Source organism: Pezoporus flaviventris, unplaced genomic scaffold (genome assembly GCF_033815535.1).
Source record: "Pezoporus flaviventris isolate CSIRO_AGI_PZ_B2104156 unplaced genomic scaffold, CSIRO_AGI_Pfla_v1 ptg000023l, whole genome shotgun sequence".
Taxonomy (NCBI): domain Eukaryota; kingdom Metazoa; phylum Chordata; class Aves; order Psittaciformes; family Psittacidae; genus Pezoporus; species Pezoporus flaviventris.
Genome location: NW_026892571.1, coordinates 18967829 through 18985674, shown reverse-complemented (window position 1 = coordinate 18985674; position 17846 = coordinate 18967829). Strand labels below are relative to the sequence as shown.

Sequence of the window (17846 nt, the reverse complement as noted above, 5' to 3'; positions counted from 1 at the left end):
AGCCGCTCCGTCCCCCCACGGGGAGGAGACGGTAACGCCATATCCTGGCATGCACCGCGGTCGCGCCTCTCTTTCCGGTGTGGCCGCTAAGATGGCGACTCCCATGCACCGCCTCATCGCGCGGAGACAGGCGTGAGTGCGGCGGGCGGGGGTCCGCGGGGAGCCGGGGCGGGGGTACCGGGCAGTGCTTGGCTTGCGGGGAGGGGGCGGCGAGTGCGAGCCCCGGAGGAGCGGGCCCGGGGGACGCCCCGGTGTGGGATCCGAGCGCTTTCGGAGACGCTCCGCACCCGCGGGCGAGTGCGGCTGGTCCGCGGGGAGCCGGAGGTGACAGGGCGGCGGTGGAAGGAGGGCATAGGAGCGCGGTTGGGAAGAGGCTTTGCGCGCTCGGTGCTAACGGTCCTCGGCAGCGGTGCGGGAAGGGGCTGCGGGCAGCAGGGCCGCGCCGCGCTGTCAGTAGTGAGTAACGGGTTCTGGGGCGTGCGGGCGCTGGTCTTGCTCCGGCTTTCGGGAGTCAGGTGGAAACAGGAGCTGTCAGCTCGTGTTACGGTGTGTTTATAGGACTTCAGAAGATAGTGAAGGCATAGACAAGGGAGCGAGTGTCCTGTACTCAGATATGCGTATTGCGCGCGAGCAATTCGCTCAGTACTAAAGGGATCTGATTGCAGAACACTGCATGAGGAAAAGCCAACGGTTTTGCTTGCTTATGTTGAGTACAGCAAACGCCTGCGTTCCGCTGCCATGTAGTGCTGGCGCTGGTCTTTCCTTTGTTCCTTTGCTGTTTGGTTTGGGTTTGGGTTTCTGTTTTCTTCTTCAGTCGTGTCTCGGTTTTCAGAGTGTGTTTGGGTGGTTTGGTCTGATCACAAGCGCTGGCTGGAGCATGGAGAGCCCCTGCATTCTCTTGCCTTTTTCAGGGTTCAGTGTAATCTCTTTCCTACTTTTTGCTATGGAAAGTGACAGGATTCAATGGGCTTGTGGAATGCTTGCTCTTTTAACTTGCTATTTTATGAGTCAAGGAATTATTTCTTCTCTGGTTATGTCTCTTCTTGTTGGGTATGTGCTGAGTTCTTAATGTGCCAGCCTTTGCCTCTAGGTCATGGTCGTGGATCCTGTTGAAAGTTTACTTCAGTCTCTGGTTTCCCTTACTGTTAGAACTTGTCAGTGCGGATGTCAGTGTTGAGTCTGTTGGGTGTTTTCCTGGTAACTATTTTGAGGCTTGATCCTTATCTTTGTAGCTTGCCCAGAGTTGTCTGCCCTGGCCCTGTGAGTGGTGCTAAAACCCTGGCAATAGTGAGCTATGTTATTGCTGCCTTAAAATTCCATTCTGTCCCTGTGGAGACCGGTCTGGGCTGGTCTGAGATGGAAAAATCAGCGCTTTTGGGGGTTTGTGTGTTGTTGAAGAGGGCTTTGTCATTCTACCGATGTGTAACTCTTGTGGCAGGGCCGGAAGTCCAAGGTAAAACAAAGCAAACCATTTAAAGACTTGGGTTTTTGTTCATTGCCAGACATCTGCTTCCTGTTCAAGTCTGAGCTCATTGTGCAGTGCGGGTTGTGAGTTTAATTACTTTTGTAGTGCTGATTTAGGTCAGTATTCCTAAGGCAAGACTATGAAGCCAGATATTCCTTGCATTGAAAGTGATGTGTGCTCAGAACAAGATTCCCTTGCAGATGCAGTAGAACTGTCATGAAAGCTGATGGTAGAGCTGAATGAGCAGTTCACACCTTGCCTTGAAAAGCAGCATTCCTGTTGAGAGGAGAATACTACTGCTCTGTAAGTCGGTTCTCTCTAAATACTAAATGTGAGTCCAGGAGCCTCCTCCCAGTTAAGCCAGGGCTGTGACCTGCAGAGAGTTGAGGTGGGCTGGCCTTGGAAAGCTGGTGTTCGCTTTCTGGAAGAAATGATACAGGTGGAAATAAGCTCCAGCAGTTGCAGTGGATGCTTGTGAGGGCTGCAGGGTCCTGATGTCAGTGCTGCCTCTGGAGCTGCTTTGTGGTTCTGACCTTGGGCTGGGTCGCTTGGCCCATGTGCGAGTTTCCTTATCTGTGAAGGAGGGGGCTGGCTGTGAGAAGATGGCAAAGCAGCTTCCGCAAAGCTTCAGAGTAGTGGTGTAAGAGCTGGAACATGGAAATACGAGTTTTCTGCCTTAGCTGGCTTTGAAAAATGGTCAAAGGAGTTTACTGCAGTGTGAGAGCTGAAATATGGATGTAAAATGCTCACTAATCCTTCAGGTGTTGGGGTGGTACAGAGCAGTATGTGAAGTCTTGCTTGCTTTACATTGCACAAAGTCAGCAGGAATCTGATTGGGTTTATGATAAACCTTCTGCCGGGCTTGGATCAATCCCAGTAAGTTCAAATAAGTTACAACTAGGAGCAGCTCCGAGTCCTGGGCTCTCTGTGAGGATTTGGCAGTTTGGTACTTGGCTGTGAAGCAGTTTCATTGCCAAATCCTAGAACTTGCTTTTTGCTAGCAGGGTTCTAAAACAGAGCTTTGGTTATGTATCTGAACCACATGCAAGTACACTGCAGACAGTTTGCTGTTATCCAGTAATCCTTCCCAATAGCTGGTGTACAATTATATCCCGTAATGCTAAAAACTGCCAATTGAGTTGATCAAATAGAGGCTGCCAGTTAGCTGAGCAGCTGCTAATGTAAAGCTAAAAGTGAAGTTCCGGTGCAGTAGGTGAGTGTGTTGGCAGCTGATGTCTGTAGCTCAGCATTCACTACTTTAGCAGAAGACTTGAGCTGAAAGTTTGGAATAGAGGAAAAGTATCTCTTTGTTTGCTTTCATAAACTGTTGTATGAAAATGCTTTAATAAATGGGAATGTGTTTGCCCAAATTCTGTATATATCTGGTGTTACTGTTCTTGTCCAGATTTAACCAAAAAGCTGAAGTACCATGAATGTCTGCTTTAATCGTAACTACATATGCTGGTAAGAATCTGCATGATGTTTTCTCAGTAGGCAGAACAAACTTGGAATCAGTCACTTAAGCAATTCTGCCTTTTCTAGGGAGGCAAACAAGCAGCATGTAAGATGTCAGAAATGTTTAGAGTTTGGACATTGGACATATGAATGTACAGGGAAGAGAAAATACCTGCACAGACCTTCGAGGACAGCTCAGTTGGCAAAAATCCTTAAAGAAAAAGAAAAGCAACTATTGCTGCAGCAAAGGTAAGTCCTCTCCTGAAAGGAAGACTAAGGGATGCTTAGGTTGGAGCAGTTTTTAATCCTGGTTAAGTTGGGCTGGGTTCACAGTGGTCATATAATCCTAAACTCTCTTGAACTCCTTAACTGCGCCATGAGGGAGCCACTTTCAAGGATGAGGCTTGTTCTTCACGGAAAGAACAATTTCTTAGGGCACACTTTCACTCTTTGCACAGCTTGCTTTGGAGGGTTATTTCTTGTCTGCAGAGAACTTGGGTCTGCTTCAGAGTACTCGTGTCATCATCTTTAAAGATCTAATAGTGAATCATTAACCAGAAAGCAAACAGAGCCTAATAAGGTTAATATTTACTTTTTGACAAGCACATACGTGACTTTTCAGCATTAACTCATTTCAGCAGTTGTTCCAGGATCCTCCTGTTTGCCCAGTGTTGATCCCAGGATTGTGATGGATATTATGGCGGTCTCATTTCCAGTAAAGCACATTGCGCACCCACCATAAAGTGGGAGTTGGGAAGGGAGGAGAGGTGAGAAAATGCTTGTTCTTCAGCGATGTTACTGCACCCAGCCCAAGGCAGGGCACCCGACTCTTGAGGTACGGTTCTGGAGACAGCCACAGGGAAAGCAACCGAGTGCTGTGACTCAGGTCTGATCTGCAGGGAGCGACTGACCGCACCCTTGTGTAACCCCAGAGTAGTGAACTCCCGTACTTACACAAGCGTTAAACGCTAGAGGGAGGCATTGCCCTGAGCCACGCCAGCCCGGGTTACTCATCCTGAATGAGGTCGTCTCATCAAAGGTGCTTTGCCATCTAATGCAGTGGCTCCTCTGACCTGTGAAACACCTGGTTACCTATAGTAAGGGCCTTGATCATACAAGTCTTATAGTGTTTTCATACCGTATGTGTGAAAATAAAAAATTGGGAAAAAATCTAGTATTTTCTGGCATACAAAAGGCATTGGGTACTTTTACTGAACTACAGCAGAGTTTACACTGTTTCTTCTTTCTTCCCTTTTCTGGAGTCTTTATCAACACACTCTGCTGTCTGATCTCTAAATGAAACCTATTTGCATGTTTTACTTCTGTTTTTGTATATTTAAGGGGGCTTCTAATAATAGGTTTCAGTTGAGGAAAAAGTATCCTGGTTCACAAGAGAATATACAACTTCCTCCTCGTATGTCAGGGGCATATAAAGTTTGTTGTAAGGGTATGGTGAAGGGCTACTTGAATCCCACATGTTCCAGGTTGATTGATGTGCTGTGTATCTGCAGTGGATTGAGAGGAGCATGGGCCTGTTGGGTTTGACTGAAGGAATGTTATAAAAAAACCCTTAAAAATGCAGAAGTGACGACTGGTTTTAAACCCAAATCCCAGGTGTTTTGTTAAAAGAAACTTTCTTCTGGGCCATTTAGCACCAACGCTTGCTGTGAGTGTATGGATACTTGGGAGTCTGAAAGATGCTGGGAAGCATCAATGCAGATAGATAGTTCTGTGTCTTTTTGTACTTGAAAGTAATGAACGGGGAAAGCTACAGGCTAAGGCAGGGTTTTACCCTTTGTTTCAATCCATTCAGTTACTGTTAAATATGGGCATACAGAACTTTTTTTGCATCCCATCCCCAAATGGTGTCCATATAATATGAAGAGTAAAGAAAAGCACAAACTTAACATGGAAAATGAGAGGTGAATTGCTGCTTTTTGTTGCGTTTTTAACTTCCTGAGCTGTAGCTGCTGTTGTTTTCTGGTTTGAACAGTGACTGAACCAGCCGCCAGATGAATTTCAGGCAGTGGGGCTCTGCCAGTGAGATGCCAGTTTCCAAGAGTTTAAATTCAACTCCACTGTGCTGCTATGGATTCAATTTTCCTGCTGTATTAACAAAAGCCATTGTTTTCCCCCCTCACCTAGCACTGGAGAAAGTACTGCGGAAAAGAAGGCCAAGAAGAAAAGGTATGTGGCGGCCGGGGGCAGAGGGTGCAGTGTCTGTGTGTGACCTTGCTCTGGTGTTGCAGCAGGAGCCAACAAGGGCTGTGTGGGGAAAGTCCACATTGCAAATCCAGTTTAGATTCCCTTGCTTTCGGCCTGTGGCAGAGGTTTGCACAGACATTTGCTCCTCCCTGCCCAAAAACTTTGTCCTCTGCTTCTCTTCCTACTGATTGTCCTGTCTCTACGTGATCCTGCTTTAATAGTAAAGATCTTCCCATTGCTGCCTCAGAGTTCATCACGTGTGTGCTAAATGCCTGTGTGAGAATGGCACACTGTCTGCTAGCCTGTAATCACTCCACCTGCCCAGCTTGCTCTTCCTTTGGTGTTGCTTCCCTCCTCATAGCAGCTGTCCTGCTCTGAAGCTTTGCCCAGAGGATGAAATAAACCATCAAATACTCCATCCCTAACCCCAAACAACGCCCTCAATCCCAGAGCAACCCAAAAGCCAGGAAATAAACCTCCCCCCAGCCCCAGGTATTCATTTGAGCTGAGAACTTACTGACATTATTTCTACTTCCCTTTGCTTTAATGCTTCCTTGGGAAGTTGCTGCTGCCCTTGATAGGAGAGCTGTTTGGGGCCAGCTGAACCCTGGCTGTAATACACGTGCTGATTGTGTTAGGGGGTTACTTGTGGGGGATGGCTCTTTGCATTGAGCTGATTGTTCTGTGTCTGTAAATGTGATTTAAACCCAGTTTTTGGCAGATATTTAAGGACCAGGCCTCTTGCTTTGTGGGGCAGCCATTAAAGAAGCTGCAGCAGCTATTTTAAACACGCCTTTATTTTAGGCTCTCAGGTGGAATGTGGCTTCATTGGAATGCTTCTTGGTGAGTGCTGTGGTGCAGCTGTCAGAGGCCGTTTCACCAAAGGCTCCTTTCTCAGTAGTGTCCATTTATTGTTGGAGTTACTCAGGACTGGGGAGGTCAGAAATTAACTGATTTCTAACCAGTGTAGCTTGGACCTCTTCCTGCCTCAGCCTTCTCACAGGCTGCATTGGCATAAGGATTTTCAGAGTATTGAAGCTCTAAACCAATGCAGGAATGAAAAAAGCAAAAGGATTTATGGGTGAGGGGGTGGTTTAGTCACTGTTTCCTTTAAACTTTAACACTCTTCTGTTTGCATTGTTCCCCTGATCTTATGCAAGCACCAAACCCATCAATATAAACTCCTTTCCAGAGAGTTTGCTCTTTATATATTTATGATGATACAGGAAGAATTAAATATGGAAAACTCAGCAAAGGGTCACCACTGAGTGTGGAAGTTTCAGATTTAAAATGAAGAAGCAGAAGCTGGGGCTCTGGCAGCGCTGGTGAGCACTAACCTTTTCCATAGTGTCTGTTTTGATATAAACAGTAATAAGTAAGCTACAGGCTTAACCAGAAAAACAGGATCTGCAAAAGAGCTCTTGTACAATCTTGTGACCTCAGGTGACGTGGAGCTGTCTCCTGCATGCCTGTTGAATCCAAGCTTTCCATACTTTTTGGTTACTAACTGGAAGCCCACTTTATGCTTGGACCACAGAGAAATGTGCCTGTCATGCCTTAATTCACTCCTTTCTTCAGGCACCCCGCTGTGATTGTCCCCAAAATGGTGGATGTGATTTATGTTTAAAATCACAGTCTCAGAAGGCTGATAGTGTCTGTTACAAGAGGCAGCAGTTCCGCAGCTGGTGCATGGGATCATAGGAGATGTTAACATTCAGAAACTTGAAGAGGATGAGTCCCTGTCTGCTGGACTTCTAAAGTGGTGTAATAGATGCCCAAATCTCAGATGTACCAATCTACAGCATCTGGAATGTTACATTACCTGTCTGGGACAAGGGCAAGTAGGTGAATTTTACTTGCTCCCATCTCCATCCTCTTTCTACCAACAAGCCACATATGCATCACCTGAAAACAAGTATCTGCTTGTTTCTTCCCTCATAGCTCCAGCTCCTGCTTTCCTCCATGAGAGGCAGTATTAAGTGTTAAATCCTAATGTTTCAGATTCCAACCTAAATGTTGGGGGTGTATGGACTGCTGCTATGGATTCTGTGGAAGGTGCTCAGGAAAAGAAAGAGGATTCCCTGAATGATTCTTGCCCATATAGACTGGTCTCCACATCTAATGGAACTCTTTGGATTGAAGCTACTGGTCCCACTTTTTTTCTTTGTTTCCTCATCTTCAGACTGTTTTCACAAACAGTAAGCCTGTATTTAACCAAATTATGGCTTTATCTTTCATAAACAGCCATGGTGTCTGCACACACAGAGATAACAGTGCGGATGTATTGTAAAGACTCCAGTGGTTCACAGCGTAACGCACGTGTCTGGATTTGTCAGCTGATGCGATGAAAACAACATTACTCTTTCTCTAACAGCCTTAGCAGAGGCATTTCCTGAGTTGTAATATTTATCCAAACCCTCTGATAAAAACTACCCCATTAATTTTCTAATGGAGATGTTGATCTTGAGAACAACAGCCTCAGTAAGGGCTAAGCTTGGAAAAGAAATACAGAGGATACAGAAATCCTGTTGCAGTGTTCATAATTCTGTGTATCTTGGATTGTTTCCACCCCTTCTCCTCCACCTTAAACACAAGCATCCTGTAGTGGCAGGTACTTTGGGTTCTTTTGCCAGGAGTAATCTAAGAATGGTTTCTGTTGAGTACAGTTCTGACGTTTGAGAAATCGCTGACAAAACTTCCACTGACTTTCACACTGGCAAAGTCTCCTTCTGCTGTGGGGTGCTCGGAATGGATTTGTTAGCTTTTCCCTGAGGCTTCAGTAGCTGAGGACTTCCATACTTCCCCTGCAGCCTCTGCCTTCTCTAGCCAAGCCTGTAAAGACACTCCTGAGTACTATCAACAAGATCCTTGCCAGCTTTCAAACCTTGCCTTTTTGTGTAGTCCTGTTGTGGCTTAATTCATGCATGTGGTGTCATGGAGAAAGCGGAGGGGGAGGCACGGGAATTTGTCATAGATTGTCAGGCCTGGAAATTTTCAGACCACGTAATTGGTCTTTGGGTTACAACCAAGTCTAAAGAACCCTGTGTAACGATGCTGTCTCCAGCAGGCCTGTTCTCATCTGTGTTTGCTTGCTTTCAGATCTAAAAGCGTGACCAGCTCCAGCAGCAGCAGCAGCGCCAGCTCAGCTAGCGATTCCTCATCAGACAGTGAAGATTCTTCTACCTCCTCTTCTGATGATGATAGTGACAGTGACGAGAGCTCCTCTACTTCCTCATCTTCTCCATCCTCGAGTAGTTCCTCCTCCTCATCAGAGTTCGAATCGGATTCTAGTTCCTCCAGCAGTAGCAGCAGCAGCACAGACAGTAGCTCTGAAGACGAGCCACCAAAGAAAAGGAAGAAGAAATAGCGTGGTGCAGGGTGGACCTGATGGTTAGTGAGTGGGAACACTCTGCCAAGACGTCTTCAGCACACAGCTGCCAAACAGTTTAACCTGTCAACATTTCTACTGCTGAACCTTTTTAAGTGTTTTGCGTAGCTGTTCATAGGCTATGGGAGGTGTTAGATGGCACGTGAGACTTCCTGAAAGAGTATTTTTGTGGTTTATCCTTTTATGGAAGATTTTACTTTTTTAGTTGAAAAATCTATCATCAGATTTGTTTATATGAGCTAAGGTCCAGTCACCTGGATGTTTACATGCTGGAAAGCAAAAGCTTTTAACTGCACATCATGCTGTGCATAATCCACTACTACTCTGTTCATGACAGCTTCACTGACAGGTAGAAAACCCTCCAGACTATTCAGAGCAGGAGTTTCATGCTGCTGGCTGTAGAGCACTGTTGTTGTGGAAATCTGAGTGTTGCACACAGAGGGCTTTCATCTCGCTGGTAACAAACGTGTTAGACACCGCTGAGCTTTTCCTGAGGCTTCCAGGTCGAGTCTTAACTGCAACATAAAACTAGTGTTCATGTGTTAATGATCAGTATGCTACTCACTGTACAGAGCTTTTAGTCTTTTCAACTCTCCTCTTTCCTTAGCTCATGTGTTTGTAGTAATTTGTGAGACCCAAAGTGTCTATTGCAGCAGGGGGTGCGTGAGGAAAGGAGCAGTGCATAGTGGGAGAGTTAGGACTGATGCTGCTTAGGAGTTTCATCTTTGTGCCTTTTTTTGTAAACTAAATGTATCCCAGTGAGAGAAGGGCTTCAGTGGGTGTTTTTCACAACTCCACTGGCTTTCTATATGGAAATAGGGTCAGTAAAACCAGAGAAACAGTAGTGGCAAACAAAAACAGGCACTATTTTCAAGGATGTAAGAAAAAGGCTGTTTTCACTGGATGCTCAGTAAGAAGCAGTCGCCTTTAAACAGAGTTTCCCAAAGGAATGTGTTTCCCTTTTGATAGTTTTACAAAAACCTGTTGTGTGATGCAAGATGACCAGTCGTGTTGTTGGGCACGTGGTGACTGGTGTTAGTCTGCGGTGTCATCAGTCCATTATCTTCATGTGATAGTGTGCACGTGTCTGTGAAAATCTGGCGTGGGAGAAGCAAGTTAGCGCAAAACCAAACAAAAGCAAACCCCAAACATCCTGTACTGTGGAACAAGTAGTGCTGGTTGCACAGTGGGAGCTATTTGTTCTTGTGGTGGTTTGAAGCAGTTGGCGTTCAGCGTTTGTGATGCAGTCTCCTGAATTTCTTATTGTTGCAGTGCCCTTTTTTGGGGAGGGGGCGTCACATGTGGAAGAATTCTTAAATCTCTTGTTTCGGTAAAATATAGTAACTAAAGTATTTTTTATATTTTTATGGACTAAGTAGTGTGTAGAGTTCCTTTGGAATAAAGCGTGCTTATTTAAATGTTTGATATGTATGTTGTGTTCGTCTGTAATCGTTTCTGTTTCACAGAGCACTCTGCAGACTGTAAATAAAATTAGCAGAAAATTGTTTGTTGTCTTGAGTGGATGTACCATTTAATGGGAAAAGTTAATAAATTATTAAACAGCAGTCGCTAAGTTCATGCTTACTGCAGAGCCAAAAGTGAGTGATACCATAGTAAAGTGTGTGTGTGTAAGCCCTCTGGAGCGCTGGACTGCGTATAGTGCAGGTTTAGGGTCATCTCCCAGTAAGCCATGCGTGGTGACTGACACTGGCATGGTGGCAAGCTCACTGGTGGTGACCTCTTCGTTGTATAGGGACATGGTATCAAGAGCATGGGCTGTAGTTGGGTTGACGCTGTGCTGGATGGCAGCAGTGTGGGTATGCAGGAGGACTGCAGTGAGGAACAGGCAGTGGGTTGGGGAAGGAGAGGATGAGGTCAAGGCTCCCTTGACCGCCCTGTTAAGTCCATGCTGTATTTCATTTCTTTAGTGCTGCTGCTGTTCTCATGTAGATGGTTTTGTTGGAAATGCTTCACTTCACACAGTGTAGCATTTCTCCATGTTGAGTCCTCTGCCAAGGGAAGTTAGAAGCTCCCAGGTCCTAAAGCCAGTCACTAAATTTGGAGGGTTGGGCTCTTCATGCATCTGTTTGTTTGTGTCTCCCTTGGACAAATTGAGTCCATTCACAAAGACAAAAGGAAGTGCTTGTGTGTGTTAGGTCCTGTCAGCGGGAGCCAGGATAAGGTCACCTAATTACAGCTGAGGCTATGGAGAGCTTAATTTAACCTCTGGTCTGCTGTTGGGTCACAAATGGAGATTCAAAGACATGGCTTACTGCTTTCACTGGCTCTCCCACACCACCAACTGTGGATTGAGTCCAAGGCCATCAGTCCCGCTGTACTCGGATCTTTCAAACATTCCTTTAAAATTGCCTTTTCTGGTTGCTTTGCCTCTACATACTCTTACTTTAACAGAGTAACCCCCCCAGCCTATCAAGAGCCTTACCCCATCATCTTCCCCATGATCGCACCCTGACAGCTTGCTGGATGCTTTGATTCAGTTTTTATCTTTCAGTGGGAAAGGTATTTCTTTAATTACTGTCTTCCAGAGCTCTAGGCCAAGTACAAAAGATCATTAGTTTTGATTTAAAACCCACTTACTAGAAATTGTTATATTTACTAAGCAGTTACATGAGACCTGTATAGCTCTGAAGAGCCTCCGTTTAATCCCTCCAATTACAAGCAAAGCTGCCCTTGCTAATTGAAGGGAAGCAATTGATGGGAGTCTGGCAGAAAAACAGCCTCGGGAAAAAGCATCACATTTCAAGGAGAAACGCTGTGAACTGGAGCGAGGGAGGGAGGCAACCTGATGATCTAGTCCAGGTCTGTGTAACATCAAACATCCGTCAGTCTGAAACAGGTTTTAGGACCCTCAGTGTTACACCGTCTCTTGTGGATTGATTATTTTCTTAGGCAGGACTCTAACAAATTGGACTTTTGCTATCGAGTGGATTTGATTTATAAAGAAATGATTCCACCTATTTTAACCCCATGGGCTTAATTTGCTGTATGAAATTGTATTTGCTCGAGCTCTGCCTTTAACCAGAGCCCGAGACATCAGTTGTCAGAGGCAGATCTTCGTTAACCGAGATGTGTGTGTCTGCGATACAAACCACGACCACAGATTCACAGACGGGTTTGGGTTGGAGGGGACCTTCAAGGCCATCTGGTTCCAAACCTGTCATGGGCAAGGGACACCTTCCAGTGGAGCAGGTTAAATAACAGCAGAGTACGCTTGGCTGCTGAGACGCGGTGTGCCAGAAATGTCGCTGCCAGAACATGACCTTATCGACACCGCTGAAGCCGATGGGAAGGATGCGTCGTTGCTTTCTGTTCTGTTCCGCGCAGCTGTGTTACTCCCTCAGAGGAGCTGCCTCTGCCCCCCCTGCCCCTGTGAAGCAGGGGAGCCAGAGCTGTGTTTGGTTCCCAGGTAGGCCGGGTTGATCACTCTTTGTTGCGGTGCCGCTTGTATTTCAGGATCACAACAAACGTGATTTCACCGCCAGTAAACCAGTTACGAGCCGTGTCAGACTGGCTCTGGGTTTCCACTGGTACTGTGTCATTTTACAGTGCTTTTTGCATGAAGGGTCTCCGCAGCCATAGCATCAGAGGCTGTATTTTGGTTCTGGAGTTTGTTGTGCCAAAGGAAAAGTGCCTTTTGGGTTGTTTCCCACCATTCTGTTGCACTTGCCTTATGTATTCCAAACAAATGATGAACTATTTCCAACAAATGAACTCTTTCCACCGAGTAATGACCTCTTTTGAAAGCACAACCCCAATGTTCCCGTACATTTCAAACCAGTTTATGTGGAAGAAGTAGGTTTTGTTTGGATTTTAATCGAATCGAAATGTTTATAGAGTGTAGCCGTATGTTTATTTTTAGAGGAGCCTCTCCTGGACATGACTTTAAAGCTCGTTCCTGAAGCTCGGTACCGCTGCAGGTGTACTGCGGGTGCGGGATCCCCAGTGAACCGGGTCCGCTCGCATTCAGGCACCCATCGGTTCCTCTCCCTGGGCTCGGGTGTCGGACGCTCGCTGCAGCCGCAGCGGGGATACCGGGTAACAACACGGGCTGTGACTTTCGCCCCCGAGCACCGCGGGCCCGCTCCCGCCGCCGGGCCCCGCTCCCCTCACAGCGTTCCCGCCCCGCCCGCCGACAAGTGACGCACGCCGCGGAGGCGTGGCTTCGGCACGCCCCGCCCCTCACCGCGGGGGTCACGTGCTCAATGAGTGTGTTCCCCCCCACCCCAACCGTTCCCTCCCCCCGCCCCGTCGGTAGGTCACGTGAGCGGCGGCGGGGCTGCGGTGGCGCGGGGGCTGCCGGGTATCGCGAGTGCCCGGCTGCGGGAGGAGCCGCGGCCCGGCCCCACGGGCGCAGGGACGGAGGCCGGACCCGGCGAGGGGCGCAGGGCTGCCCAGGCCGACCTCGCCGCGCCGCCAGCCCGGCCCCGTCCCGCGATGGAGCGGCGGGACCCCTGGGGAGCCGCCGTCGCCTCCCGCCTGTGAGCCGCTCCCCCTCCCCCGAGCCTCATTCCCCGCCGGGGCCGGGCCTGCCCCTGCGCTCCCCGGGCTGTCGGTGACTCGGCGGCGGCGCCCCCGTTCCCTCGGGCCTCTGCGCTTCCATACGCCCCCCATCCCCTCCCCCCCACCCCCTTCTCCCCGCCCGGCGGGCCGGTGGCGGCAGCCAGGAAATGGTCCGGGCCTAGCGGAGCGGCGAACGGAGGTGAGACGCGGCCGGGGGTGGGGACGCGCGGGGACAGGCCCGCCCGCCAAGACCGGCACCCCGCCGGCGGGGGGGATGGAGGGCGGGATCCCGGAGCGGAGCGGCCGCCGTCCGACCCCGCGCTTCCCCCCCACCCCCGGGCTCGGAGCTCTCCCAGCCGCAGCCCGGCTCCCAAAGCACCGCCCCCCCCCCCCCCCCCCCCCCCCGCCCCGCCGGGCTGCGGCTCCGGGCGGGCGGGAGCGCCCGTTCCGCGGCGCATCTCCCCCGCTTCACATCGTGGCTTCTCCGCACGCTGCGAGTGAGACGCTGGAGGAGTTACAGACCCGGCGGGCACAGGGGGGGCCGTGCCGGTCCCGCCGCGTCCCTCCCGCTGGGGAGCAAAACCCGAGGAAAGGGACGTGCGGGGCGGTTCGTGGAACCGGTGCGTTCCCTTCTCCCGGCCTTTGGGTTCGGTCCTTTTCCAGTAATTGACGTCAGGGCTTTGTTCCTTCCCCTTTGCTCCCTGCGTTTTAGGCCTTGAGCTACTCTGGGGAGATGGAGCGGGGCAGGATGGGTGCTGCGGTGGCCATAGGAAATGGCCCTGGGTAGGTGAAGGGAGACTCCCGGGGTTCCTGACACACCGTCATCGCATCCTCCTTGTGAGTGACGAGATGTAGTTACGTAAAGCACCGGCCCTGGTGAGGACCGTGTGGTGCTGTGTAGTCAGAGAAGCCGTCACGTAACGTTTCTGGAGCCGGGGCTGACGTGTGCTTTGGGGTTTCCAGCTTTCCAGTGAACAGAACAAAGCAGGAGAGCGTCGAGAGGGGTGATGCAGGTGTTGGTGATTTCACTTGCTGTGTCTTTCATTCACCTCTTGAAATGAGAAAGTGTTTAACTTTGTTTCGGGGGGGGGGGGGGGGGGAACTGAATGCTTGTACCTGTATCTCAAATACAACCTGAAAAGGTGTGGGTCCCTCTGTTTCACAAGGTTTATTATGGTCTTGTTTGATCGTTTGCTCATGAAGACAGAGGGTTTTAACCGTTCCTGTGGTCCCACTGCTGTCAGTCTTTTGCCTCCGTGCGAGCTGAGCGGGCGCTTCCTCAGCATCCATAGTCTGAAATCAACTTGTTCTGCTCAAGTCTGTGCTGTTGTCACCTTATTGCCAGCTCCCTTCCGGCTACTGAGCTTCCCAGGGGTGAGCTTCTGGTTCCTGGTGTTTCTTTGAAACTTGTGGGAATTTCTGTGAAGAGGCTGGAACACGGAGCTCTGGGCCCCGGGGGCAGGATTGCGACATTCAGAGCACTGGTTGTACCCTGGGTTTGACATTTTGTTATCACCTCCAAATGAGAGAAACGTTATTAAATCCATAGTGCTACTGTTGTGTCCTCTGCCTCGGCGCAGCGGGGTGTATGCAGCCCTATAGGGGTGTTATACTGGAGTTAGAGAATGGTTTGTAATGGTAATAGTGCAGCTCTTGTTGAAAAGAAGGAAAGAAAGAAAATGTTACCCTTTGGCGTTATTAGTATCTTGGCTTTATTAATGTGTTGCTGTTAATTGTAAAGACTTCCTAACTGCTCTGCAATGGATTTGCAGCTTTGAGCACAAGCAAGCTCTCCCCTGTTGAACACTTTTGACAGTGATGAAAGAAAACTGTACATTTCCACTCTAATCTCAAAAGCAGGTTCAGGTCCCTGCTATTTCCTTTCGACATCTCTGCAGTTCTTGTTTGCTGACTTCTCTCCTGTGTCTCAAACATAGACTGAGCCCCTGGGGTAGGTTTTGTGCAGGAAGGCACAGAGCAGCCAGAAAAAAAAAGGAGCTCATATTTGAGTGTTTTACTTCCCAGTTACAATGATCTGAACTTGATAAAGCATGATAAAACCTCAGTGGAATATTACTTGGATGCTTAGGTTGTCTTTTTAGTGAGCTGGAAGATACAGATGCTTTTGTGTGCTTATGACCCAGCTATCTAATGGGAAGATGCCACGTGTTTTTATCTGCAGAAGCCATCCACTTTGTGTAGCTTGGGTTTTGTAGATAAATAGTTGCAGCAGAAATCTGTCCTGACTTCACAGTTGGTAGATAATAAGTTGGCACTAGTTCCTTCTTCCTTTTCTAGCTCATGGCTGCTGGCAAGGATGTGCTGCTGCACTTTATTTTCCACCGTGGTTGCTCCTGGATGTCGGATATGACTAAAGGCAGACATGACTTGTGCGTTACTGACCGAGAGCATGGTTCACAGTGTCTTCTGAAGCAGATGGGACTCTGTGAACAAGTGAGGGTCTGTCCATGACCCCCCTTGTATTTTCAGTGCTTCTGGAAGTTGCTCTAACTGCTCATAACCACTTCTGACGCTTTCCTTCCTCCTCATCCTCTCATTCTGTGGGTTTTGTAACCATCGCTGCCCTTACCCTTTGCTCCAGATCAGCAGCAAGGTGTGTGTAGAGCTGGGAGGAAGGTTAGTCCTGCTTGGGGTCTACCTGGGTGAGGGTGTAAGAGCAGTCTGGAGACTACTGACTGAGGTTTCTTTTCTGCTGCAGGAGCTGTTCATGGCCACATCATTTCAGATTGTTACTCGTGTGTGGTTTGTTCTACAGGCATGTTTCCTTTCTGCCATGTTCCTAGAATCTCACAGTTACCTTCAACAGAGGCTAAGAAATAACTTAAGCCCACCTACCTTTGTCATGCAATGTTAATGTCTGTCTTGGAGTTTGTATCAAGAAAGAAGCAATGTTGGTGTCATCTTTGCTAAGCAGTGAGGAATGAGCACCTCAAATTGGGGAAGATGGAGAGGCTGGAGGGTGAAGAGGGTCTCTTTGGAGATGAGTCAGGAAACTTAACAGGTTACATTTAGATGTAACTGTTGCAGAGCAGGGTTGGGTGTATGTAACATTATCTCGCTAAAATGTGTTAAAATAAGGAATCAGGTTCGTAGAATTGCAAAACGGAAGATGGAAGAACTTACCTGGCCATTATTCTTCTCTGCAGCTACTAATGACTAATGAGATGCTCTCCAGCTTGGGAAATTATAGGGTCTCTGTCCCTGCTTAGGAAGTATAACTGCACAGGCTCGTGCTCCTTCCTGTCATGAAGCTGCTCTCCTCAGTTTAGTCAGCCTGAGTGTTTAAGGTAGCTCTGCTCTCTTACTGCGTGTTTTCTCCCCTGGGAATGCAGGTTTATTCTAGAGCTCCCTGAAATGAAAGGCTGAAGCTGTCCCCGAGTCCTGCAGAGGTGCCCAGCACAGTGCTGCAGCACAGCGCTTGCCTCCTCCTCTGGAGCTGTGCCAGCTTCGGACGTGCTGTCCAGAATTCCATTTCCCTGGAGCTGTGATGTTGCGTCACGCACTTGTGTGTCTGATCTGGTGCCTGCCATCTCCCTGCGCTCCCACATCCTGACTACTTCCCAGGTTTCTTTCTCCAGCTTTGTGTTTCAAACCTCCCTTTTCCCTAATGGAATGACCTGTATTTTCTCCCCAGGTGCATTATCTTCAAGTTGTCGTGTCTCTTGGCCTTCCTTGAGTCCTTAGTTCTTGCAGGTGAATGTAAAACCTGGTTTATTAACAGGCAGCAGCACCAGGTACCAGCAGGCAGAAAAGTGTCTCCTTGTGCTCTGTCCTGTGCAAACACTGAACAAGAGAAGTTCTGCCCTCAAGTCCTGAACTAATTTTCTTCTGTTAACAGCTCATTAGCCAAAGCTTTCCTGCACTTCTCAGTTGAGCTGCCCGGTCCCAGCAATACCTCCCTGCACCTCTCATTGCCCCCTTTGACTTCTTTTACAGCTCATCTTAGCGTTTGTGTCATAGCATTTCCTGATTATTTACTTGTTGTTTGCCATCTTTTGGAATGACACAAATAGAGAGTGTACTTTCAGTGTAATCCTGTCACGGCCCTGTTTTCAGGAGAGACTGTTCCATCATCCCATTCTCTCCCTGTGGATAGGTGTAGTCCCGTGCAGCCTCACCGGGCTTTCTGGCTATTCATTTCCAGTACTCCACCAGGGCCAGAGGACTAGACAGAGAGACAACAGGCCAGAACAATGGTGAGGTTCTTGTCAGCGTGAGCCCTGTGTTTATTTGCCTGCAGAGGGCTGGTGCGTCCCCTGCTCTTGTCAGTTCCCAAGAGCAGCTTCAAGCTGTTTGTCTTTTGGACTGGACTCAAAACTTCCCTCAGGTTTTAGTGGCTTGCTCATGGAGGGGCAGAAGCAAACCCTGGGAACGTGTGTGCCCTTCTGGAGCTCTCAGGGGTGACTGCTGGGGTTGGGAAGAGCGGTGGAGAATGTGTCAAACCAATGCAGATCGCTGAGCTCAGTGCTCTGCGAACCCTAACTCCCACTGCGTGTGGTGGTGAAGTGAAGGCACCAAGGGTTGGTTTGCTGTAACTTTGTTATCTCCAGGAAACCAAGCTGGGTCCTTGCTATCTCACTGTGGTGGAATCACGCATGGATTTATTTACAAACACTTCCCAGCTTTACAAAAGCCGTAACAGAATGTTTAAGTTCTAGAAGCGAACATTGGGAACGTGGTGTTTCTAAGCAGCGGTTTGCTGGAAAGCACACTTCAGAGAGGAGGAATTGTTTAAACCTGTCCTTAGCTCACATTCTGAGGTTTCTCCAAGGGAAATTGCCCCGTATTAGA

The 17846-nt window shown here is 48.6% G+C and overlaps 2 protein-coding genes across 5 annotated transcripts in view; both read left to right on the top strand.

The window, feature by feature from the left end:
* Positions 1–10078, top strand: ZCCHC10 (zinc finger CCHC-type containing 10). The gene is made up of 4 exons (XM_061457148.1): positions 1–132; positions 3008–3169; positions 5066–5107; positions 8225–10078. The coding sequence occupies exons 1-4, from the start codon at positions 50–52 to the stop codon at positions 8490–8492; spliced, it is 555 nt and encodes a 184-aa protein (XP_061313132.1). The 5' UTR covers positions 1–49; the 3' UTR covers positions 8493–10078.
* Positions 10079–12856: 2778 nt separating this feature from the next.
* The window catches only part of AFF4 (ALF transcription elongation factor 4), a 49477-nt gene continuing 44487 nt past the window's right edge, over positions 12857–17846 (top strand). Inside the window, exons 1-2 of one of the 4 annotated variants that reach the window (XM_061457139.1) lie at positions 13031–13233; positions 13747–13817. In XM_061457139.1, coding sequence (XP_061313123.1) covers positions 13768–13817 — 50 coding nt within the window. In that variant the 5' untranslated portion in view covers positions 13031–13233; positions 13747–13767. The other 3 variants (XM_061457137.1, XM_061457138.1, XM_061457140.1) reach the window with 3 other exon arrangements.

What these genes read in the sequence shown, in the direction of transcription:
- ZCCHC10 (XM_061457148.1), top strand. Translation starts at nt 50, where the DNA reads ATGCACCGCGGTCGCGCCTCTCTTTCCGGTGTGGCCGCTAAGATGGCG. An exon ending in CTCATCGCGCGGAGACAGGC is followed by an intron (nt 133 to 3,007) that starts GTGAGTGCGGCG and finishes TGCCTTTTCTAG; the next exon opens with GGAGGCAAACAAGCAGCATG. An exon ending in CAACTATTGCTGCAGCAAAG is followed by an intron (nt 3,170 to 5,065) that starts GTAAGTCCTCTC and finishes CCCCTCACCTAG; the next exon opens with CACTGGAGAAAGTACTGCGG.